This window comes from Lepisma saccharinum, chromosome 26 (genome assembly GCF_977018435.1).
Source record: "Lepisma saccharinum chromosome 26, izLepSacc3.1, whole genome shotgun sequence".
NCBI lineage: Eukaryota > Metazoa > Arthropoda > Insecta > Zygentoma > Lepismatidae > Lepisma > Lepisma saccharinum.
This window is the reverse complement of record NC_139254.1, coordinates 20642268-20669487: the sequence shown is the minus strand read 5'-3', so window position 1 is coordinate 20669487 and position 27220 is coordinate 20642268. Positions and strand designations below refer to the sequence as shown.

The 27220-nt window shown below is 40.5% G+C and overlaps 1 protein-coding gene across 5 annotated transcripts in view; it reads right to left on the bottom strand.

Annotated features, from left to right (window-relative positions):
• LOC145979339 (phospholipid-transporting ATPase ABCA3-like) overlaps positions 1 to 27220 on the bottom strand; it is a 193487-nt gene that overhangs the window by 47710 nt on the left and 118557 nt on the right. For 4 of the 5 annotated variants that reach the window (XR_014440776.1, XM_083112199.1, XM_083112200.1 and 1 more), the window contains 3 exons: positions 11764 to 11960; positions 9444 to 9553; positions 5300 to 5752 (listed from right to left, as the gene is read on the bottom strand). Coding sequence is in view for 4 of the 5 variants with exons in the window: in XM_083112199.1 (XP_082968325.1) it covers positions 5300 to 5752; positions 9444 to 9553; positions 11764 to 11960 (760 nt within the window). In the remaining variant the exon portion in view is untranslated. Of the gene's footprint in view, positions 1 to 5299; positions 5753 to 9443; positions 9554 to 11763; positions 11977 to 27220 lie in introns of all 5 variants that reach the window. The other variant, XM_083112201.1, reaches the window with a different exon arrangement.

Genomic DNA, 27220 nt, shown 5'->3' with positions numbered 1-27220 from the left:
AAAGTAATCATGCATTTTAAAATATGAAAATGTGAAAAAAGTAAGCATATAAACAGTTTAATTACTTCATTGATTGATTGATTAAATTGTTATTTTACATCGCTTTCATCCACTTTTGGCTAATCACGAGTGATATGAAATTAGGGACATTTACAAAGAACACCCATACCCAAGCTGGTATTCGTACCCTGGAGCTCTGGCATCGTATGGAAAAATGCTAACCACTCCCCCACGGAGATCGGTGTAATTTCTTGAATATCTAGTTTAAATTTTAATTTATTTAATTACCTTAATCTTTAATATTTAAGGTTTTCCCCTTTGACAAATTCTGTTCAAGTAGCAGAGATCAGGAAGACAGAAGCAAATGTAAAATGATTGATTGATTGATTGATTTAGTTTATTTTACTTCGCGTTTTGTGCCTCTTGGCTAATTTGCGAAGATGGGGTGAGTGATGAAATGATGAAATTGATGAATGGATATTCACAAACAACCAAGCCCGAGCGGGATTCGAACCCGGGACCCTTGACGTCGCAGCGCGATGTGCTAACCACTCGGCCACAGGGTCCAGCCAAATGTAAAATGAGAATTAACATAGAATTGGTTCACAAATGTTCAGATTTCGCTGTTTCTCATGCACTTCCAGATGTATTTTCCCTACTTCCCTTTTCAGTACGGAATTTGTGAACCCAGACTTCCTGTCCCTAAGAAATTTCCCTGTCGTAAACAACACAGCTCCTACGATACAAAGGTCATCGGGGAAGAATGGCAGAAGAGGGCGCTAGCCGAGGGAACGGCAAAGGCTCTGGGGTAGAGAGTGCAACTGGCGACTCTCTCCAGGAGGAGGTTACCTGGCCACGGAATCAGTGTCTGAGAAGCAGTGTTCCCCTTTCCTCTCCCCTCCCTCCCCGCCAAGGGATTTAAAGGGAGCCCGTGGAATCTCACCCTGCAAAGAGGCAAGTCCACCAGCTGGTGAAAGGCTCTCGGACTTCCGTGGCAAACGGTTGAAAATATTCGCAGGATGGAAGGAAAGAAATGTATGAATGAAAGGTTGGTTGGAAAGAATATTGCCAAGAAATAAAAAAAAAAAACTTTTTAAAAAATTATAGCTGGGTCTTCTCTGATTGCCTAAGAGTACAGAAGGTCGATCCACGTATATGTGTCCGATTTTGAACCGTCACCCCTGTGCACAGAATCTACCTATACAAGCGGTTAAAAGCATGGGAGGATGGTTAGAGACTGTAGTATCGTAGCACTATCGCGAGTGTGTGTTGTGTGCATCATGGCTCCTATGGTGAACCTTTTTTGGGAGGGCTACATAGTTGCACTTTTCCACGCCAAATATTCGGTGCCAAAAATTCAGAAACAGTGCAAAGAACATGGATGCACCTTGGGTTCGAAGACCATCAAGAACATAATCAAGCGGCATAAAAACCACTAGGTTTCAGCTATTCAGTCACCCACCAGGGGGACGAGGAAGTGAGCGTGCACTGCAGTGATGCAACCCGTGTCTCGGAAGTTGCATCGAATGGCACTACAGGAGAACCCCCTGACGCAACGTGTGATGGCCACACGACTCCACGTGGCCCAGTCAACTGTGAACCACACCCTATGTGAGAAATTAAACCTCCGGAAGGATTTAAAAGCCGAGAACATTACCTCAGTGAGGCCTATCTGTGTAAGGTCTCATCACATACATCTCTTTCTACCCAGAACTTCCTGCAACAGATGGCGACAGACACCGGCATTCGAGCTATTCCATTTCACGATATATTGGTGGTCACCCGATGCGATTCCCTTGGATTTCTGTGGGTTTGGTCTACTGAAACGGGCACTTTCCTCTCATTGTGTCACCACTCTCCGGGGCCTGTGGAAAGCCTGTCAGGAGGACTGGCAGAAGATTCCACTTCCTGTACTTCATCGAAGTCTCCTACAATGGAAGTTACGGTGCAGGGCTATTGCCAAGACACATGGTGATCACATTGAGGCCAACTGATGGTGGTCCCATAGATTTTCATAAGGTAAGTGCTAGTCCAAAATCGGACACATATACGCGGATCGACCTTCTGTATATGGCGCTGATCATGACATGCTTGGCTCGCGCCATTACAGAGGAGGGCAGCATGGCAGGTGCTCGTGTATTGGACAGCTGGTGTCGGGAAGAAGTGCGTGCCGTGATTAGGTACGAGTGGGCAAATGGCTTTGACATCCACAGGAAGCTGGTTGCTGTGTACGGTGAGACTGTAATGTCTGTGCAGATGTTCCCAGAAGGCAGAGTAGGGATTTTGATGAAGTTCGATCCAGTCGTCCCTCAACTGGCTTAACTGATGAGAACATTGCGAAAGTGGATGAACTGATATGGGGTAACAGAAGAATCAAGGTTCATGAGATGGCAAACATGTTGAACATTTCCCTGGATGTGGAAGTCCAGGCTGCAGTTAGATGAGTGTTGCAAGCCCTGAGCTTCGATGAGCTGGTGCACCATTGGGACAAATGCCTCAATGTGCAAGGTGATAATGTTGAAAAGTAATACAGGTATGTACTTACCTAAACATGTAGAGTTCGCATGTATATATTACCAAATAAAACTATTACAACCTTAGGAAACTTATTTTTTGAGCGACCCTTGTACAATGTGGAAAAATCTAAAGTCTGAGAAAATTTTATAGAATTTTGCTCTATTGGGACAATGAAGATTGGAAGCATAATGTTGGAAACAGTAAAATCTGATAATGTAAAATTGGGGTTCCACTGTGTATATATATATACGTATATATACACACACAAAGTATAATATTATAGGCCTGTACATACAAGGTGATTCTGCAAATTTATGACAGGTTAATATTCAGAAAACATATAATAAAATGAAAAAGTTGTCAATGTATCTGTATAAAAGTGCATGGTGAGAGTCAACAGATGGTATTTTGAACTACAGGGTGTTTAAGAAAACACTGAACATGTTTGAGTGCTGAGTTTCAGTTACCTTTTCTTAAACACCCTGTATAATGCTGGCTGGTATCACTAGATATAGGGACAGATCAATAAATTTTTTTTTGTTGATACTGATATAATGCTGACACCGATATTCTGCCAACATCATAGAGAATTGTAAATGTATCATAATGAACCTGAAGGGCTCATTTAAGTCTGTAATCATTGTAGTCTTGGCCTTAGAAAAAGAAACTGAACATATTTAGTAGGGCTGAACTGATATCTCCTATGTTGATGTATTGGTATTGGCAGATACCAGCAGTATTGGTATCAGAATGTATCAGTTGGATGTTATTTATCGATACGAACAAATACATTTCCAGATTTTTAGGCATCCACGGTGTCCACAAAACAGACGATGGATACAGTATGCCAGAAAACTGGGTTTGAGCCTGCACTTTATGCTTAAATGTCCATGTAATACACTTCTTTGTTACTAAAACTCTGAAGTCAGTACAAGAGTATTAAAAATACATGAAACATAAAGTTGTTCGCATATGTACAAAATATTGCTAGTCTGAAAACACAAATGTTGAAAATAATATATTTTTTTGGAGAAATATAAAATTATAGATTCCTACTTGTTTATTAATATTAGTGCTAAGCTGATGTAGATACCAATACATCAATATCTGCTGACACCACTGGTATTGGTATCAGCAACAATCAGTTCCAATTTAATCAACGATACTTTCTCATATTTTTCTGGAGTCCAAATATCTCACAGAGTCCACAAATATGCCACACAGTTTAAATATGAGAAATGATTCTAAATACATAATTTTTCATTATTTTTGCAACAACGTCATGAGCAAGATGTCTACAATTTCATAAAAATAAAAATTCCCTGACTTATTCCAGAATTTTTAGATGAAGAACCGAAATTTTCCAGATTAAAGCCATTTGGGCAATTGATGATTAATTTGGTTTCTTTTACTTAGGGCCAATTATGTATTTAAATATGTTTGTAAGAATGTCACTATATTTTAGCTAACACCATCCTTAGAATACTGCTTAAATGAGTTTTTAGAATATTTACTTTATATGAGAAAGCGATAACAAGAACTAATTAACTCTCTAGCATTCTTAATCGTTAATGACTGCAACAACACAAGCCTTCCATCTGTCCCTATCCTGGGCAAGATTGTAACAGCCTTTTTCAGTGATCACTGACATTTGAAGCGTATGACGCATTTCTGAGAATTTGTGGTTGACGACCAACCTTTATATGGGACTCTTAAAAAAGGTAATAATCGAGAAGTTTCGTGCGGATGGACATTGCAATGAAAGTAACAATTTGCAAGTCATATTAATTAACTTTTCAGTGTTTAATGTGATTAACGTTGATAAAAGTTAATATTGTGTGCCTGAATATTGGTTTCTATGAATAGAGGAAGGAAAATGTCGAAATGTGTTTGAAGTTTGTTATTTTGTGAAAGTAACATAAATTGTTTTCCTGCACGCATAGGAGCTTGTGTAACTTAAGTTGTCATAGTTCCTTGTCTTACAAAAATGCTGAGAAGTCTGATTGAGGGATTTTAGCAAGCTTAGGACTATTTGCACATAAGTCAGTCAAGATGAATCCAATATTTTCCATCCTTACCGATTTCCTTTACGTTCCTCTCAACGTTATTCCTCCATCTTTGCCTTGGCCTTTCTACAGGTCTTTTACCATCTGGTTTCCCAACAAATGATAACAAGAAGGGAAACTCTTGAAAAGGTATGAGCTCTTACAGAATACTTGGCATGTATTGACTTATGGTTAACAAAAATTGCAACAAGAAAGTGGGAAAATCCTATAGCCACTTAGTGTAGCTCATTTCTACATGAAAATAGTTCAAAACTTAACATCTTCCTACTGTAACTACTGGTAATAGTCAGTATATCAACCTTCGACAATATTTAGTATATCAAACTGAAGTATCGTTTATCCACAACAAATTTAAAATTTCTTGCTTGTCCTTCTTCATTTGTTCAAAAACCTACTTTTAGTGCACTAATACAAAAACATTGATCTTTCCAGAAACACAGTAAATGTCCCTGACATTTCCATAACTTTTTAAAGATTTCTAGGTTTTCCAGACTGGTCATATGAAGCAAAACTTGTAGGTTGCTATGACATGGTTCCAATATATATATAGTATTAAAATTTATAAATATTGTGAACTACTTTGAATCGTTAAAATTTTCAAGTATCGGTATCACTGAAAATCGGTACGCGTATCAGTAGTGGTATCTGTATCGATTCAAAATGCTATCAACTCGGTTCTAATTAATATATCATATGAAAACAGAATGAACACTCACAGGAGTATATTGGTCAATAGGATAATTTATCGTTGTTATTGTGCAGTCAGGTCTTCTTGTAAAATACTGGAGCAATGTATTGGTCAGAAAGTTTAATGAAAATGCTGCAGTAACATCATCTTCAAATCCAGAATAAAGCGCCGTAATATTTGGAACATCATTGACTGAACGGAATTCTGCAGCAACCTTGAAATACTGATACGAAAATAAATCTTGAGATGCTTCTTCTAATAGGCCTTGTATAGCACTGGTATTAACAAATTTCACCCTTGCACTCCCACTAATAAGTTGGGCATACATAGCACCAAGTTTTCTCATACTCTGGACAGCATGGTAAAGAACTGGTGGCCCTCTGTAACTTTCAACTGAAATAGTTACTGCACGGTCATTGTGAAATCGTGGCGACATGGTAATGAACGCTGAAAGTATGCTCAACATGGCTGCCAATAAGACCTGTAACAATAATACTGAAATTAATTATAGAATAGAAACTCATTGATCAAAATTTCATGGGGCTGCACACGTAACAACATTTTGAATTGTTTGAATTGTTGTTTAAAGTGAAATCCAAACCAATGTGTAATGTGCCCAGGACCTGGGAGCCCTTAATTACAAGGTGGCAACGTTGCCACTACACTATCATAGAGGCTCTTAAACAACATTTTGGTAAATATGTACAGTATATTAAAAACTTACAGTGAATACTGAATAATGTTACTAATATAATTACAGTATAAATTAAGTGTACAATGTTGTATACTGCTGGACCAAAAAAAACGGACACCTTAATATTTGACATCTGAATTGCAATTACTTATGAATTACGCTCTCAGTTAAGTATTGAACAATTGAACATTCATTATTGAACATTTTCCATAGTTTTTCCGTTTATTATTTATCTATTTATTTACTCGTATACTTATTTGGAACACCTAGTAGGCTCAAAATTAATTTCATGCAATTTTGTTTTAATTTATTGATTTTCAATTCCTGTTGATATTATTTTGTTTAATGTCTATAGAGGCATGAATTTTGGTTCATAGTAACCATAGTAACAGATATTATTGACATTGTCATTGCTGGTGTTTTTCTTGCAACTGTACTGTAAAGTTTGCTAGCTTGAAAATGAGCCGTGAAGAGGTAGTAAAAGAAGTAGCTCTTCATGATGATGGTCGTAGTGTGCCCTATATTGCTAGGGTGCTAAATATACCACGAAGAATTGTCCATGAAGCTCTCAAACTGTATGATGCAACTGGTTCCTATGGTAGAAGACCGGGTTCTGGTCGGAAACAATGCACAACAGCACAGGAAGATCATTTCTTAAGAGACCATCGTACATAATCAAATATTGTGGCACGGCGTTTGAGAAATGTTCATAGAGCTGTGGTTTCTTCACGAACAGTTCGTAGAAGACTGAATGAAAGTGATTTATCATCTCGGAGGCCGGCTACAGGTCCCAGGTTGTTAGCACGTCACCGGAAGCGAAGACTGGAATTTGCTATACAATGGAATGTGGAGCAGTGGGAAAAGGTTTTATTCTCCGATGAGTCAAAATTCAACCTACGTTCATCAGACGGGCGTCAACATGTGTATAGAAGACCTAATGAGCATTATGCACAATGTTGTTTTGTTGAAATAACACCCTTTGAAGGTGGTGGTGTCATGGTCTGGGGAGGTATTTCTTTACAAGGATGTACAGAGTTGGTTCTTGTAGAGAATGGGGCAATGACAGCTCGCAGGTATATTACAGAATGTTTGGCAGATCATGTAGTACCATATGCACCATTCATAGACCCAGATTTTGTTTTTATGCATGACAATGCACGTCCTCACATTGCGAATATTGTCACGGAGTACCTGGACGAAGTTGGGATTATGCGATTAGAATGGCCACCACAAAGTCCGGATCTAAATCCGATAGAGCACATCTGGGATTAACTGAAATGACATATCAGAAACCGCGGAATAGTTCCAGAAACAATTGAAGAAGTAAGACGTGCTATTCAAAATGAATGGGAGCAATTGGACCAAGAAGTAATTGCCAACGTTATTCAAAGTACGCCACGGCAGTTACAAGCTGTAATTGATGGCAGGGGAGGTAACACCCGCTACTAGACAGCTTTTATACCCCACCAGTCTCAGTTAACAATATTAAAAAAAATATTGCTACGATTTTTTTTCTAATTTTTTTTGGTAGTTTTCTGTAACTTTCATTTATGTTCTAATTTAACTTATTAACAATAAATTTTAATTTGCTTTCTGTTGACTATATTCAGGTTTTCTTATTTCCAATAATTTCTGCAACATTTAGTTAACCTTTGAATCAGAATTTATGCGTTATCACAAATACAAATGTCCGTTTTTTTTGTCCAGAAGTGTATAATGTGGAATCACTTGTGTACACTATTAAGCATTGATGATAGTTAACGAGGGAAATGTTTTTTTTTTTTAAATTATAAATTGGATTATTAAATACATGCAATTAAGATAAACACATTCTTAGTGTAAAGGGATTGTATCCATGTTGGTCATCTCATTTGCACCTATAATTTCACCCCATGAGCATGACAACCCTCAGGAAACTTGGACGGTATGTAAAACGAGGATCCACTGAGAATGGCTGGTTCATTGGGGCAAAAGTGAGTCTCTTGGAGACACATCAGGACCGGGTCAAAGTCTGAAATTAGCATTTGCAGTTCCTCAATATGCATACAGGAACCATCAAGGTGGTTCCATACAAACAAACAAACAAAGAAGAAAAGAGGTGGAATGTGGAGGATCCAAAATGCCATCTTGATACGCCCTCTATGCCGAGGAAGCTCTACTACAAAAAATGAAGACTACACAGAGTCCAAAACAAAGTCACTATAACTACCCCCTGCAGACAATCCTGTCCCATAGACACATATAACTAGCATCTTGTTGGAGGCGTGGGTTGGGGGTTGTCTCCTCTAGAAGAACCCTTAGTTGTAGGGATGCCAACTGAAATGGCATGATTGATAAGATGACTGGATGATCCTGGATGACAGGAGTAATGGAGATGAACTTACTAAACAAACTCTCTAGCCTTCTTAAACCCAAAGATTTATGGCGTCAGCAACACATCTGTCCATATCCTGAGCAAGATCTATCCACTCTTTTCCATCCCTACCGATTTCCTTTAGGTCCATCTCAATGTTACCTCTCCATCTTCGTCTTGGCCTTTCTACTGATCTCTTACCATCAGGCTTCCCAAGAAGAATCCTGTAATATTCCAGAGTATTGGAGACGAAGATGAATAAAATGGAATAATGATAGATGGCCTCCCTACTAAGCTCCCTTGAACCATCAAGGCATCCCTACCAAGAGTGAGACCAACTGGTAGGGCAGTTTTATTCCTTGCTTGGTACCTCAGCTCAGGAAAAGGCACAAACGACAGCTTACTTTGTTATAAAGTATGGCTTTTATCTTACAAGTTACAACTAACACTTACTGGTTTGCTCGAGTTTTTTTTTATGTCTACTTTATGCAAAGATCTGCTAACAGGGACTGGACCTACAGCTTAAAATGGGATCTTTAATCACTATGTGCCTCGAGCTACACTAACCTGGAACCACTTGATTACAAGGCACTACTGGTGTGCACAGTGCCATTTGAAAGCATGGTCCCTGCCAGTTAAAACAATTGCTCTAGGGTTGTCGACATCCACAACAGATTTTTACAACCCAGTGATCAGGATCCTATCACAAGCAAAACCGTGCATAACATTCTGATTTCCAATCCCTTCAAGAGAATGTCTTCCAATTTGCTCTCGTATCCTATGCTCACCTGGCCTAACTTGAAATACCTATACATCCTTTGTTCCAGGATATGATATATTTAAAAAGCACATCTGTAGCATGTAAACATTGAAACATGAGAGCCACATCACAGAAAACATTACTAGATGTATACATTGTTATTTACAAAATGACTATCTTACCACATAAACTGCAAACAATTTTAGATAATGTAATGTAACTATGATTCATCAGTTCCACTGCAAAACAAAACTTCAGAAGAACAGCATTTTAAATTAACCAATGAAAGCAAGTACTGTCATTCTTAGCAATAATTATCTTCATTAATACCTCACATAATTTTGTGCAGCAATGTTATTAATTACCTCAAATATTACTATCCTTAAGTTCCTGTAAGTTGAAAGTACTTTCTTTTTTATCAATGCAGTACACTGCTTTATTAATAGCACAAATCCCGTAGCTTTCTCAGCAGTTTCTAAAACAATAGAATAAAAAATATAACTTTCCTTCAGTAACAATGGTAATGTATCTGATGGAAGTGTTTATGTAAGAACAAAATTAACATAACATTAATGATCCAACCAACAGAAAGAGATCCACTATAATAATCCTAGTTTATGCTCTTGTGATTTCTCATAAGAACATTGACAAAATTGCCATACAATCTACGACTGAGCTTATGCCAGTGGTATCAGTATCAAAAAGAATTGGTTCAATTATAACCACTGATACCAATAGATACCAGTGGCATATTCTCCCATGTTATCTGGTTTACCACCGGTAACTTTATTCATGTACATAGAAATTGCTGCAAAATTTGAAGTTATTATATCTGATTAATATATAATAAATATATGAACTAAATAAGAATTGTTGTATTAAACCAGGTCAAATTTTTAGAATACACCACTGACATATACCTCTTCAGAGTCTGGGAATCTTACAGGCTCTACAAAAATGCCACACGATACTTTTGAAGAGATTGAATATCCTGCAAATTATGTAAAATGCATCCTTAACTGGGTAATATGCACATGCCAAATTTCTTCCATATTGCATAATCTTAAAAATTAGAAGTACATATCACACTCCAAAAGTGCATCTTCATAAACATGAAATTTGGAGTTTATTTACCTACACTTTTTGAAGTCTGAATTATCCTGCAAGTAATGCAAATCACGGAAAATTGTTTAATTCTGCTGTAAATATTTGAGAAACAAAAATGGGCCCCATTAAACAGGAATAAACTTAATACTCTAATAACTACATAAATGTTCTACTAGAACGGAAATGTTCATTTTGCGTAATACAGTAAGATAAAGTTCCCCATGCATATACACGTAGCACTGTGCCATGAAGGCTCATTTAGGAGTTGTGAGAGTAGGGCCCACACACATTCTCGATCTCAGCAATATTGGAGGTGATGTCATCAGCACCATGCTCCGGTAGCCCCCAGGTACCCACTGATTTCATGCTAGGTGAGTTCCAGGGCCCTATTATGTGAGGACAAGGTGGGAAATATTCCGATCCTAGATCACCAACCCTGGGTCGACCGCATGGCACTCAGATGCCTTACTTGTGTAACAAGTGTAGATTTTAAATCAGATTTAGGGTTTTATTCACCATTTTAACACCAACATGCCTCTTACATGCCATTTTAACACCGACATGCTTCTTATATACCACTTTTGATTCCGAAATGTCCCCAGTTTTTCTACCAACACCTTGATCTTTTATCCACCATAAACAAGTGGCTCTAAGTCCTAATATAATCTTATATTCTACATGGATTCATTCATATTGCTAATACACCGTGTATCAAAAAGAATCATCCGATTTAAAAGTTCTATATTTACGTTGTTGCTGGTAGGTACGTTCCGAAAATCTTAACGAAACGAATTTAAAGAAGGTAACTGGGCTCATCAACCTAGTGAAACGAGTTATTTTCCAGACTTATGGGACACTCTAGACGAAAGCGCAGGTGCAGCATCCTCGTGGCGTCGAGCGGAAGGCATGTCCTTATGGCAGAAATAAACTCTACTGTGGGCATTGTTACTCATTTTAATCACATTGTAAGAACAGTTGAGGTAGCAGACGATTCTCACCGAACAAACCAGTCTCCTGGCCCGTGCGTTTGGTGAATCTCATTCTTGCACGAGAAGCACGGAAAGCGACTTTTGGGACAGCATAACAAATTGCACGAGAGCACTTATGGGATGGCCATTTACCATAACTCGTTTAACGCGTTCACCTCGTGCGACTTTCGGAACGGGCACCTGGTGCTGCTCACTCTTTAGTCCGCTTCAAGATGGCATCCCAACAACCGAAAGCTTTCTGCGTTCTCCACTTCAACAAATGTGTTCCGTTACAGTTGTGCAGCGTAAGTTTCGTCGTAAATACGGTGCTGCACCACCTACTGCTCACAGTATTCGACGTTGCATGCAGAATGCTGCCTGTTGCTGGGTTGCCATCCTGACGCAGACTAAAGAGTGAGCTGCACCGGTGGCACCTACCTGCAACAAAGTAAACCTTATTGCAAGCAAAACTTTATATTCCAGCATATATTCTACAACTTACTGCAAGGTTCTATGTCCATTGGTTTCCTAAATATAGCATTTTTAAATCGGATGATTCTTTTTGATACACCCTGTATACTGTTATACTCCACATGAGAATAAAAGTTACCTTCGAAGTGTTTCAGTGTTTCACTATCTGTAAATGATAGCTCCCCAATACTAGATACAACATTTCTACTCTTGATCCTCTTTTTGGGTAGAACAATGTTTGTCTGATCTTCAGAATCTCTCGCTTCTCCAATCCCCCCTGTTTCAAATATTTCATTCAGTGCTCGACTGTCATATTCTTCTGTCAAATCACGGAACCTTGGTGGAAAAGAGGCTGAAATCAGTATATAGCAGAACCTCAATTATAAAGAGTATCTTGAAAAGATGAGACATTTTGAAATGGAGTTATAGAGAAGAGAAAAATACTTTCAACGGGAGATTTCATCATGGATCCTTTCGATTCGATGTGCTCATCTGAAGAATCGTTCACATTCCCATGGACATTTTACGTCAGGCTATGCAGGGTGTTCCTTGAGGTTGCGCACAAATGATCGTCATCTTAAAATCATAAACCTACCCATCTATTCAACAGCATGTAATGTAATAAATTGTATGCTTTGCACTATTCATTTCCGTAATTAAATCTCATGCAACTATTTTTCTCTTCTCTACACCTCCATTTCAAAATGGCCTGTCTTTTTCAGATTCCCTTTACAAAGGTATCTAAAAGTTTCATAATCACAGTAACATTAAAAGACTTTGCTTCTTGCCTGAAACTGGTTGTAAATTGACACAATCACATGGTAAACACATTTTTTATTCAGAGTAACTTCTTCAAATAGAGTTCATCTGTGTTAGTCATGTAAGGCATTGGTGTAGGTGCAAAAGTGCAAACAGGAGTGCCAACTGCAAGTGGAACACTCTCGGTTTCACGAAAATAGTCTTTGTTCAATTCAAAAGGTTTTTTTCTAGGTTTTGCAACAATTTCACACATGATTCTCTCCACTTTCCTTTCGTGTTTGAATTTGTAGTCTCGAGATAGGAACGTCTTCCGTGGTCAACAGTCTTTTAGAAGATTTATAGTGCATCTTGCAAATTTCTGCACTTTTTATGCATTGTGCAGCAAAAAATACTGCAAAACTTGGGAATTTGATACCATGCAAGTATTAGGTGATTCAATAATATTCTAGCTAACTAACTAACTAACTAACTCCCTAGCCTTCTTAAACCCGAAGGTTCATGGCTGCAGCAACACAGGCCTTCCATCTTTCCCTATCTTGAGCAAGTTCTATATACTCTTTTCCATCTCTACCGATTTCCCTTAGGTCCATCTCAACGTTGTCCCTCCATCTTCGTCTTGGCCTTCCTACAGGTCTCTTACCATCAGGTTTCCCAACAAGAATCCTGTAAACTCCTCTTTCCTCTCCTATTCGTGCCACATGGCCTGCCCACCTAAGTCTTCTTGCTTTAATTATTCTAATAATATCTGGACATGAATACAAATTATGTAGTTCTAAATTATGTAAGTAGTGTATATTGGTTGTTTCAAAATAGTACTTAGTAGGTATGGTCTTTTTTTACCAATTGAATATCACTTTTTGACATATTTTGACAATTTTTTGTCGATGTTTTAGCGTTTAGCGATGTTTTAGTACAAATTTTCACTATACTCATTTTTCCCCCACTCGTACTTGGTAGGTATATCATGATGTTACGTGATACAACTTAACCTATCCTTTTTTTACGATTATTTAATTTTTTTACGATCCTAAGTGATATAACTTAACCTATCATTTTTTTTATTTAGGTACTGTTTGAACGTTATTATTTGAGGATCATATTTTGTAGGTATTTTTTTCATCAATCGAATATAAGTTTTTGACATATTTTGACAATTTTTTGTCGATGTTATAGCGTTTAGCGATGTTTTAGTACAAATTTTCACTGCACTCATTTTTCCCCCACTCGTACTTGGTAGGTATATCACGATGTTACGTGATATAACTTAACCTATCTTTTTTTTTACGATTTTTTTAATTTTCTTACGATCCTAAGTGATATAACTTAACCTATCATTTTTTTTATTTACGCACCGAACTAACCTACAAGGGGGACTCCGTTTGTTTTAATATTTCAGTATTATAAGGTTTTCACAAATTTTATATAACCTAAAATGTGTTGGATGTTGATTTTTAGTATGTGGCAATTTTTTATGAATTTAAAACTGCTCTGTGACCCTCTCGTTCTTCACGTCGTAGGCGAAGGACTTCTCTGCAATCAGGATGACACTGCATAGGGTATCCTCGGGCAAGGCATCGTGGAACTCGCAGACGACCTTGATGTTGGTTCGATCGTTAACCACAACCTTCTTTCTCTTAGATGTGTTGATGACGGTCATGGGTCTCCGTGCTTTGAACTCGCTGGACGTGTAGTACATGTCCACGCTTCCCTCGGTCACGCGTTTGTAAGCCGAGAGCGCTTCGTAAAGTTTGAGGTAATCGTTTTTGGTCACGTCGAGGTTGTAATTCTCGCGCGGGAACACTTCGTTGCGTCCGTTCTTCAGATAAACGTTCTTGATCTTGCAGTCGTCGAACTTGCTGGAATCTTTTTCCTGATTCTTGTCCCTCCCGGTCTGAAAGAGCACTACGACGAAATCTGGCATGTCGAACTGTATGTTGTTGAACTGCGTCGTCACGTCGAATTCCATGTGACTTCCCGACGCCATTTTCTGCACGCACTGGTAACCATGAAAGTGAATCAACACCTGCGGACTTTTTAAGATCTCCGCTTTGTACTTGAGGGCGTAGTTTGTTTCGTATTCCACCACCGGCATTCTCAATTCCATGCTCCGGATGATGCATTTTGCTGCTTCGGGTAAAGTGTTGGCTATCGGCGTGGTGCCGTCCGGACCCAAAGTAGCGTATCGCATCAGTGCGTCGTTGTCGTTGGCCGCTCTTCGAAACGTAACCCTCAGTCCTCCCTTCCACATGATCTCCTTGTAGTCCGAGAAGAAACCAGGCAGCAGACGCATGGGAAAGAGCACCGTGTGACTTTTCGTCGATATTTTGGTCCCGGCTTCGAATCCCCCGGCCTGGTAGTACGCTGCGTCCGTTTTGGATAATTTCAACGTTCCCACCGCCGTCGACGTGATGCCTGGATAATCTATTCTGTCGATGACGGTGTTGTGTTTCCTCACCTCCACCTGCGAGAACAGGTGAGGCACGAAGTTGTCCACGAGTATCAAGTTTGCTGCTGCAGGAAACGCGTCTCCGCTTTCTTTCTTCACCACGTCGAATTGAAGATAGAGGTCCGCTCTGTGAGGATGAATGAACCCGTCGCCTACGTCCACGTCGTATTCGATCTCCCTGTTCGCTTCGTTCAGATTGGCAAACGTGCGACGGTTGGGAGGGAAAGATTGCAATTCGTAACTTTCGATTTGCTCCATTTTACATGTATGGTAATTTATTATACGTTGATCTCCACGATGGCCGTCGTAGTGGCACCTGCGAAATCCACCACGTCTCCTTTCTCGTTCGTCACCACCAACTCTATGTCGTCTATGCGGTTACGACATACTGGAAAATAGATCGGCGAAGAGGGCGTGTAGATGATCGGTTCCATGAACTCGGAACTTGGTTTGAAAGTGGCTATGATTCCCGTCTGCTTGTGACTTCCTAATCCGTCCGAGGATTTCGTGATCATACCTTCCGCCACGTTGCAGTGTACGTTCAGAGTCTCTATGGCCAAAAATTTAGGAATGTTGGTTGCCGTGTGCTTGATGCCGGCTTCGAGTTTGGTGTCGTTCTCGAAACCTAAAAGTTCTCCTATGGTGCCCAGGTCCACGGTCTCCGTCGCCGACAGGATTTCCACTCTGTGCGTGACCGAATTTTGAGAAAAGTATGTGCCTTTGGGTAACTGAGCTTGCAAAGTGGAAAGATTGTATTGTCCTGGCGTGACGACGATGTGTTCGCTTCCGACGCTAATTTTGTTGTTGTGCTGCGTAACATTAGGTATGAGGTACATGCTGTAGAATGCACGCAGAGCCACGGATTTAGGATAGACGATGTCGTCGTGCAGCGTGAGTTTCAAGATTGAAGATTCGCTCGTGAGATGGAACACGCCCATCCTAGTGATGCTGTTTCAGGTTCCACAGTACTTTCTGGAAATCCTCGATCGTAGGGTTATTTATTTTAGAGAGAAACGCGAGCACGGAGAGGCAGAGATGACCGCAGTTCACGTCTCCGAAATCTTGAATGCGTTCGTCGTTGTAGTATATGGAGGTTTTGTTCGTTTTCAGATAATAGACTAAATTTGTAGGTGGAACACCTCCGAAAGAATCGAAAACGAATGCTTTATCATCATTTTTGTGGTAACATATCCAATGCGTGCCTGGATTTTCTTGACCGTCCAAGTTGACTACTCCGCATTCTTTTTTTTTCACGGTTGAAGGTAACGAGTCGGACATGAAAACTCCTCTGAAGTGTTTGATTTGTAACGGTTCGATCAGAGATTCAATATCTCGGTTGGTGAGTGCTTCTGTTTCTTTTTTTTAAACTTTCTCATCACGCCCTTCCCCTTCTTCTCCATGGCCAGGTTGTGACGTTTCTGTTCTTCCAATTCCGCCTTGTTCTTCTTCGAGTCGATGACGGTTTTCGCGATGGCGGCACTTCCGCCAGCCAAACTTCCAACAGCCCCCAATGCTGCCAGGATGGCCGGGATGCTGAATATGAAACCTCCGACCTTTTGCTGTTTCCGCGAACGCTGCAATCTTTTCAATTGAGGTGTGCTGAGCAGCAATTTCATTCCGTGTCCTTTCGACAAGCAAGAACGTTTCTTCTCACGTTGTTTCTTGGTGAGTAACCCATCGAGGGCACCTAGATTTTTAAGATTGGAGTATGGTATCTGGTACACGACACCCTTGGGCTTCATGTTGATGCTCTATGTGTTATTTTCACGGTATGTTATTTATATATATATTCTGAGATTTTTTCTTGTGTAGTTTTTTACGGTATGTTATTTATATATTTTCAAGGCCTCGCAGTCGTTACACAAATTCTATTACGTGCTTCGTTTTCTTGCCAAGAAGTTCCTTTGTCCCCTTGTACACGATTCGAGTTTTGTTCTCGATTAAAATAGATAGCTTCTCGTCGGATAACATGTTAGCGTATCGATCTGGTAAAAATAGACTGTATTGTGCGTTGAGCAACAGGCGTACCTTGGGACCATACTGGGTAGAAACGATTGAACCGGAAGTTATCGTGTAAGGTTTGTCGACTTCCAATTCCTGAATTTTTACATACTCGACTGACAAATTTAGCATTTGTTTTAATGCTTGGAGATCGCTTATTTTTTCAGTTGTCATATCAAGAAAAATTTCAAAGTGTTAGAGAGAAATTTAATTGCTTTTTTTTCACGATGTGTGTTATTTATATATACCGAAGATTATTTTTTTACGATGTGTGTTATTTATATATGAAGTTTTTTTTTACGGTATGTTATTTATATACCCCACCCCAATTTTTGTTTCGTGTTCATGGCGATGGTGGTGCCTAGTGCGGCGACCCGTTCACCCAACGATGCGTCTCTGCTCACGAATCTTTCGAAAGCTGCGTGCTCTAACTTTCTGTCTGCTTCGTGACGTGCGTCCAGATCCGTCTGCGTGGTGTTGTAGGCGATGTCGTGATCTTTGCATGCCGCGTCCAACGGATTCACACCCTTGTCTCCTCTCTCCAATCTTTTCTCGAGTTTGGTACCCGGTCCGCAGTACTGGTAGCCAGGTAGATGCATCTCGAAAGGTAACTTGTTGATGATGTCGTTCACGAGTCCCTTTCCTTCGGCCACGTTCCAAAATTTCGGAGGCAGCGTGTTGATGATTTTGATCAGGTAACCTATGCCCTTGTCGTCGTTCACGATGAAGTTGGAAAGTTTCGTGCTGATCATGTCCACGATGCCAACCTTCTCGTTGTAGAAATTACGGTTACCTGCATTCTCTTCGCCGGCTATCACCAACAATCGATCCACGAGTTTCCTAACGTCGTCCACCCAAACAAATTCTTTGGGTAACGTGTTGTAGCGTTTGACGCCGCTGCCTGTTTTGACCTGGTTCCAAATCGGTTTGATGAGATTCCTGTACTTCTCGCCGCTGCTCGATTTCACCCTATTCTGCGAGGCGTCGTTGTTCTGGTACAAGGCATCCGTCATGATCAGAATTTCCTTGTAACTTTGGTAATCTTCGTCGGTGTAATCTTTCGGCTGCTTTTTGGCGACGAGTTCCCACAGTCCCACCGTACCCGGATACCTGTTCCAACTATCCTTGTTGCCTAAATTGACTTTAATGTCGTTGCCTTCGAAGGTCACCTTCGATTTCCCAATCTTCCACACCACACCACCACCCTCGCTGGTTTCCATGCTGGGATACAATCCGAACACTTCATCCTTGTCGAATTTCCCCGTGCTCAGGTAGTCTCGTGCCAAAGGTCCCAACTCGATTTTATCCGAAGACGACGACGTGCTACCAATAGCTCGACGTCGTGCCAGTGCATCCTTCAGTTCGAACGGCGTCGAAGGAATGCTCGAAATGGGTGTGGGTACAGCGTAACTTTTAGCTGCGAGCGGTACGAGTTCATTAATCAAATTTTTATTTTGTTCCGTGACACTTTTAATTTCTTTACCTAGACTGCTGATGGCATCGATCACGGGTTGATCCTGACGTTTCTTCTCTTCGTAGAATCCTCGATTCTCGGAATTCCAACCTTTGAAGCGTTTCGCGAGGTAATCGCGAAGCTTGAGATTTTCGTCTTCGATTTTTCGTTTCGTCATGACGTTATTTATATACGTCGTTTCTCACAACGTTGCAACGTTTAGAAAGTCGTTGATTTTGTTTCTGTATTTTCCATCGTTGGGTTTTCTCGTCATGTCGATCGTCGCGAATCCGAAATCGTCACCGTTCCAGCAAGTAGAGCAGCCTTCCGAAAATTGATTGTAGTTCGTGTCTCCCCCTACGTAGTCATCGTACGCGTGCTTGAGGTTGGTGTGATCTTGACGAAACAAACATATGAAATTGGCGTTGTCGCGCACTAACTGTTTTGGAATTTTGGAAAACGTTTGAGCTAAATAAAAACAATCCATTCCTTTGTGACGACCTTGCGTGAAAAAGTTGCGAATTTCATTTTGATTTTCCAGGATGGCGTCGTCGAACACAACAACTGAATTTTCACGACAATCGTCGAGTGGTTTTATTTCCGAGGCGAACGTTGCAATGTCCAGACCATCGTACAGTTTCATCAGTTGCTGGTATTTGGATTGCTCCAAACTTTTCGAGAACACGTACAGGTGCCTGTTCTTCCAATCTAACCAATTCGGTGCGAGGAGAAAATTGTCCACGAGCAGTGTCGTTTTCCCACACCCCGAAGGACCTACGATCAGACAGCGAATGCTGTCGGGAAGTAACTCGCCGTTCTTTTTCTTTCTCGTTTGACTTTCCGGATCCGGTAGACGCTTCACCACGTTCCACGTACTCACAAGATCACTTCGTCCGCGTCGATCCAACTCTTTTCCGGAAGTCCCAGCCATTTGACCAAAAGTTTGTCACCTTTCCTACGCAATACTTTCTCGATGAGGTACGTGTCGGGGTGTTTTGTTTTAGAGAGTTCCTCTTCGTAAAATCTTCCTTTCAAAATCTCGTCGCTACTATCTTTTATTATATACGTGTGTCGGTTTCCACGTAGAACTCGAACCACCGTAAAGAGTTCCGTGCTCCAATTTTTTGTGAATCCCTTCTCGAAGGTGCGTTTGAATTTGCTGATCCTCACCCGGTCTCCAATTTTGTATTTAGCTTTTTTTGTCGTGGGTGTGTACTTTGGACAGTAAACTGTAGAAATTAAACGCTGCTCGTCGGACTTGGTAACGTCGGCTGGCTTCATGCCTATCGTTCTGTGTACCGTATCATTATAGGTGTCGACGAGTTCCGGCAGGATGTCGACCCATTTGTAATTTCCCCGAAGCGTGAATCGTTTCCACATGTGTGTTTTCAAGGTTCGATTGAATCTTTCCACGATGCTGGCTTTGATGTGACTGAAGCTCGAATAATGTCGAATCTTGTGTTTTTGAATAAATTTTTCGAATACGACGTTGTAAAATTCTTTACCGTTGTCCGTTTGCAGAAACCGTGGTCGTCTGCCGCTGCTTTTGCGAAAAATTAATTTGAATGCTTCCGTGATGCACGTTCCCGTTTTCGCCTTCAAAGGTAGAGCCCATGCGAATTTCGAAAACGTGTCTATGACGGTGAGGAGGTACTTGTTGCCCTTGTTCAATTTATGCACGTTTTTCAAATTGCCGCTACTCATCTCCACGAGGTCACTTTGCCAGAGGTCGTCGATGCCCTTGGTTACCACAGCCAAACGTTCGTAGTTGCGGCGTGCAGGTTTATGCAATTCTTCGACGATGGCTTGCCTAGACATTTTTTGTTTAGAGATTACGTTTCAAGAGAAGCACAAGCGTGATGGGATTCAAAGAAGGTGGCACTTCGCTCGTGTTTTGAATGATCAGCTTATCGCCGGCACTCACGTCGAAAACAGTGAGATCTTCGTCTTCGTGTATTTCATATATGTTGCGCGTTTCGTTCCAACGTGCCAGAGGAATGTTTCCTGCTTTCTGGACACCACGATTCGATATCAAAGTCATGGTGGGAACGCTAGCTTTTCTGCCGTGAGACCAGTACGAAAATTCGTTTATCTGAATCGTGCCATCGAGGAGAAACTTGTAGTACGGATGATAAGGATGCAACATGTACAGTTTGTTACCTTCGACGAACGTGGAGATTCTCTGTTGATTGGGTACGCTGTTGATTTCGATGGCTTGCAGAGAATGCAGTTTGGCGAATTTAGTGTCGACGCCGAGCAGATTACTGTGAACTTGTCCGAGTTTATTTTCGATGGGCAGCAAATGCTCGACTATGGTATCCGTTACGGCAGAAAACGACGGTTTGATTTTCACTTCCACGTTCAACTGCTTGTAGTTTTCGTTGAGTTCTTGCAACTTGGCACCGAAAGAAGCCAGCGTCGATTCCTGCGTGGATTCCAGCACTCCAACTTGATCTCTGATGTTGGCGACGATGTTCTGAAGGTTCTCGACTTGATTCAATTTCGAGCTCTTCTCGGTAAGATCGTTCACGATGCTTCGCATCTCTGTAAACTGCGTGTGAAGGTCGGCGACGCTCTGCGAAGTGGGCAGCGTCGACACCAGCGAACTAATTTCGTCTCGAATCTGTTCCACGTTCGCCGTTTCCGTTTCCAGTCGTTTCAGCATTCGAGATATGTTTCTTTTCAAAGCGTGCAATTCTTTGGAGGTGGGGAGATTGGCCACTTTACTCTCGAGATCGCTCAATGAACTTTTGATGTCGTTCGAATCGGATAGTGCCGTCACCGCCGTTTTCAATTTTTCCAAATCTTCGCTCGAAGGCACGCTCGTCCGTAACGATTCCAAGTCACCCTGTATGTTGTCGAGTACGTGATGAAAATGAGCGAGATTCGTTTCGACGTTCAAATTTTCTAAATATTCGATCTTCTGCTGAACCGTGCTCAACGTGTCTTGAATGCTCGTCAACGCTCTCGCTTCAGCGTGAATATTTTTAATTTCTTCGTTGATCAATTCCAAGGACGCCTGAAGCGTAGCGATGGTGGTTTGAATGTGTTCGAAATCTCGATAGGCCTCCAATTGAATTTTTATGTTCGCGACGCTTTTACCGATGACCTGCAGTTCGTCCGACGATGGTAGGTTCGTCATGGTATCTTCCAAAGTCTGCAACTTGGATTTAATTTCTTCCAACGTGCTGGTGAATTCTTCTTGTAATTTGGAAACAACGACATGCAAGCGTTCTACATCAATATCGTTCACGACGGTTTGAAGTTCAGAGAAATTCTTTTCTATTGCGGAAGTTCGTTCTTCGATTTCGAGTTTCAATTTTTCCAAATCTTCATTTTTCGATTGAAATTGCTGTAATTTGGCCAAATCATTTTGAAGCGAATCCACGCTCAACTGTATATTTTGAACGTTGTCGTAAGAAGGTACGTCGACATAATTTTTTATGAGCGTTTTCAGTTCGGAATCGATTTTCAGAATGGGGTCGAGACATTGCGTTTGGAGCGTAGCGATTTCCGACTCTAAACTTTTGTTTAAGGTTTCCTGCAAAGCGATCAAATCGGTCCTCAACTTCTTAACTCGAATGTCCAACATGAGAATCTCTTCTGCGTGGTCCACACGCTTGGTGTTGCCGAAAATATCGTTAGGCATTTTTGGTTAACGGTTATTTATAATAGGATAGACGATTCGTAATTCTACGAAGAGAGGAATAAGTTTGTCGTAATCTCCGAGGAGTTCTATGTAAAAATAATCTCCTGCAGACACATCGTACGTAATGTTAGAAAGCATCTTGTCGTGCTTGATTCGAAAAATGTTCTTGCCGGTAGAAATTTTGGTTTCGCCTGCGTTTTCCGGATTCACGGTGATTTGAAGTTTCCCGTCGATCGGAATTTCGTAGAAATGTAAATTGTTATTAAAAACATAAAACATCTTGCCCACATCGTCATTCAGTTTCGTCCAAATGCTGTTGAGGTGAATGATCAACAGACCGTTGAGTTTAGGTAACACGGAAGGTAAGACTTCATGATCTGGTATGGTTTCCATGATGATCTGTTTTTTGAAACCGAACAAGTTCATAGGCATGCTGGTTATTTAAGGATACGAGCATAGTTTTATTTTGTAATGACAGTCAGTGTTTTTTTTACTGAGTAACAAAAGGTTTTTTTTTGAGTTAGTAAAAATTGTTGTGTGTGGTGGTGAGTGCTAATTATTTGCACTGTGCGCAATTCTTATTTATTTCTAAACGACGATGTCCCCAAGGCAATGTGTGAATACCACACTCGAGGACGCACCTCTTGTCGTCGTTGAGATCCAGGGCAATTTTCCTAACTTCGTTTGTTGTAATCACATGGTTGACGCTCTGGATTCTTTGTTCTATGCTTAGTATCATCGATTGCGAGTAAAGGCAATCGATGTAATCGTGGAAGGTGAGTTTGTCCTCCACCGTATTTTTGCCCACACCTTTTGCTTTCTTCGTAACACTACTCTCTGTTTTTATGGCATACATCTTCGAACGCAAACCCGCGAACTCGACAATAATATCACCGTTACATTCATCTTTCAGCTTACCTAGGACTTTTTTGTTGAGGGAAGGAATTCCAAATCTGTTGGGTTGAGGGTACGCAGAAGTATCGAAATACTCAAGCATGGAAGGATTTTTTATGTCTTCGTATAGGTTGGGTGTTTGTATGCTGTAAATGAAGCTGTCGGTGTCCGTGTACAAAAGTGATATTTTATCATTGTAGAAGGGTTTCATCACGTCATAATGAAATTCGAACATGTAAAGTTTCGACAAGTCGAGAACCGTTGCGCCAACGTAAATTGGTTTTCTGAATTTCATCAATTTTATATGTAGATTGAAAAGTGCTAAATTCTCGTTGTAAATTTTTCTCGACTTGAATCTAGGATCGGCTATCCACTTCCGACATTTATTCTTATCGGAAATTAATTTCACGTCTACGTGCTTTCTAACATTCTCCATGGTCTTTCCGTACACCGCATTGTTCATTAATTTAAAGAAGTCCTTGTCTAAATCGGAAGTGGCAGCTGTTCTATGTTGTGTGTTAGTTTCTATGTAAGATCTTAACCACGTGGAATGTTTAAACTTTAGTATTCGTCTAACATTCACTATCTGAACACCCTTCCCAATCAAAAACCGGAGATTCTTGTAGTGGACGACGTATCTCTGTTTAGGATCCAATGTTAACAAAAGCTTGTCTTGAACCGAGTCGGGTGGACATTTGATTTCGGGAGTCGGAGGCAAATCCGAAAACGTGTCGTGCAGGTGGTCGGAGAATTGGAGATCTACCTCTGCGAAGAAACCACACTCGCTATCGTCGAAATGAATAATATCTATCGAAGTGGGATCTAACCATTCGAATCCCCCGTAAGGAAGTTTCTGAACCATGGCATGTCCGTAGAGATTATTAACGTCAGCGTAGAAGATGTAATTCGATGCTCGATTTGAATCGTAATCTTCTTTCATGTGTACGTTATTAGCTTTTGCATGTCTCTGTACGCATTGCACCATTCCACCTCGTATCCCTCTTTCGATGAATAGCAACATGTCAACGTCCGATATCAGTTCCAGCTTGACCTTTGTCTGGAATAACATTGCCGACCACGCTAATCCCGGTAGACTGTAGAAATATGCTGGATCTAATTTATAAATATTCGTTGCCGTTTTCCTGAACGCTTGAAAAACATCCGCGAGTATCGTCACATCCAATTTTAAGTATGCGTCGTGGTAGTCTCCGAGTGTCCTACATTCTAATTTCTCCCACATGAGTTGCGCGTGTTGGTATTCTTCTTCCGCGATTCGTTTCTCTCTGAGTCTGCTGTAAAATTCTCTTGGAAGTGGAAGAGCGTCGTCGTTAAATTTAGAACCATCACTAACATATTCGTAAGGATAAACCCCTTTACGTCTAACGAGTTCTATGTCTACGTTGGGAAAACTAGCTCTAGTTATTTTAAATTGATCGTCGGTGAGTTTGTTCGCTAAAGCATCCAGACTTGCAGAGAGAAATCTATACGAATCCAGGAAGCGCATCTCGATTGTATTTTTCGTTCCCGGAATCGACACTTGCTTGCTGAGACTAATGTAACGTTCTTCATTCTCGGCCAAGACACCTATACGTTTCGGATCGTAGCCAAGATGTCTCACCAGGTGGTGAAAATCATATCCGCTTCCGTTGTGAAAGAATATGGGGATGAATTTAGGTTTCTGGATTTTAAGATTGCACGTGTTGCAAATTCCACCTATGTAGTTTCCGCTGAAATGATCGTGGTGGAATATTTTTTTGTTCTCATCAGTGAAACTTTGATCACATACCGGACACACCTCAGTGGAATTGTAATTTTGAAGTTCATTTTCAGTTAAAGGTGCCATCGGTTTTGATGTAAGCAGTACGCTACCAATTACCTCAACCTCCTCCACCATTTTTTCCAGGAAGTGTTCGATTACATTTGGCCCGCGGTATATATATGCTTCATTTATTTTATCACGTCGCACAACAACATAGCCGAAACTATTAGGTTGATGAAGCTGGTACGGCGTTGTGGAGGAAATTTCAGGATCCGGTTCGCAGTAGGAGAGTGGTTTGAGGAACGCCTCGAAATCTGCGACGATGATTGCGGGATGTTCCAACAATGCCTTGTGCATTTTGAATTCTTCGACTTCGTTCGTTTCGGGCATCAACATTCTAGCCGGTCTGTTGTCGCCGCAATAAATTTTATGTTCGGCAAGTTTCTCCAGAGCAATTTGACGTCCGGTGTAATTTCGATAATCGAGTTGTTTTCGATCGTCGAACGTGGTTAGGCATCTCGGGCAAACTTCGATGTTGTTTGCATGCTTGGTTGATTGACTTCTGACCAAACGTGATAGTGAACGAATTAGCGTATAGTGATGAACATCCTCGTTGGAAATTAGAAGGAGATTTATTACACAGGCATCGTCATCGTCGATATCGCTTATCCTGACAGGGTGCACGAGATATTTATCTGACGTGAAGGAATACACATTAATAGCGATGCGTTTTCCTGTACGATTTTCGAACTTTGTTATATCCGACAATGTCACCGGGTATTCAATGTCAGACATTACACTTTGAAAGTCGGTCTCGTATTGTTTGTAATGTCCAACCCACTGTGGATTATTTTTGCAATGAACAGGATGCAGTGCAGCCAACACACACCAGAGAAAACACTTGTTATCGCTGTTCTGTATATTTAACACAGCCCTCTTGTGTTGAATGTTCGGTGGAAGAGGAACGTAGCTGGAAGCTCGAAGAGGCGAGAATCGGTTCACGTAAACAGTTAACGTGTGAGGACTTCCACATAGAGACCATCCCGACCCTTTAGCCTCGAAATCGTCATGTTTGCTAACCAGCTCGTTGGAAACTTTATAATAGAAGTTGTCCAAATTTTCGACGTCCGCCAAATAAAGAGTCTGGTTTTTTGTACGATGATAAAAAATACTCGTTGTGCCATCAACTTTCTTGTATTCGGAAAACAGAACAACGTATACTTTTATAGAGTTGTTTTCAAGTTTATCTTTTAAAATATTTAGTACAGATGTTTTCGTTTCATCCAAGAAACTAAGGATGTCACGACCTGGTTCTGACTTAATTGAAAAATCCTGGAGTTGGTCGTTAAATGCAGATCTAATTGGTTTGCGTTCATTAGATAATTTAATTTGCTTGGAAGTGGAAGCTTCCGTTTCTGAATTATCGATTTTCCTTTTCGATGTTCCTTGTTCGGTCGATGGTTTGCAAATTTTGAGATGTTTACTTAAATTTGTAATGCTGATTATTTTTCCGCATCGAGCACATGGCTTAGAAGGTAACGAACGATTAATTCTCGAACCTGTTTCGCTACATCTTGCCCTGTGTACCGATAAATTGTTCCTTGAGATTAGCTTCCCACAAGTAACACATTCAGTTTTATCATTTTTACGATTGAAACTGGCGGTGGATGCCATTGTTTTCTCCAAAATCACAGAAATCAAAAAGTCTAGTATATAGCGACACAATTTTCAGGTATGTTATTTTATATAGAATTTCTTGGAGTGATTACAAAACTCAAAAATTCAATCTACTGTATATAGAATTTCAGGTATGTTATTTATATAGAATTTCTTGTGTGCGAATACAAAAACTCAAGAATTCAATCTACTGTAAATACAATTTTCAGGTATGTTATTTTATATAGAATTTCTTGGGGTAATTACAAAACTCAAAAAATAAATCTACTGTGAATATAATTTTCAGGTATGTTATTTTATATAGAATTTTCTCGGGGCGTTCAATATTGTCAACGGTATCATATTAGAGCACGTCGCCTGTCGCCTAAACACTACAGCTCACAGGTCGGTAAAATCTGACATGAAAGCAGATAATACGCCTATGCCTTATTTATATATAATTTTCACGGGGCGTTCAATATTGTCAACGGTATCATATTAGAGCGCGGCGCTTGTCGCCTAAACACTACAGCTCACAGGTCGGGAAAATCTGACATGAAAGCAGATAATACGTTTATGCCTTATTTATATATAATTTTCACGGGGCATTCAACATTGTCAACGGTATCATATTAGAGCACGTCGCTTGTCGCCTAAACACTACAGCTCACAGGTCGGGAAAATCTGACATGAAAGCAGATAATACGTTTATGCCTTATTTATATATAATTTTCACGGGGGCGTTCAATATTGTCAACAGTATCATATTAGAGCACGTCGCTTGTCGCCTAAACACTACAGCTCACAGGTCGGGAAAATCTGACATGAAAGCAGGTAATACGCTTATGCCTTATTTATATATAATTTTCTCGGGGGCGTTCAATATTGTCAACGGTATCATATTAGAGCACGTCGCTTGTCGCCTAAACACTACAGCTCGCAGGTCGGGAAAATCTGACATGAAAGCAGATAATACGCT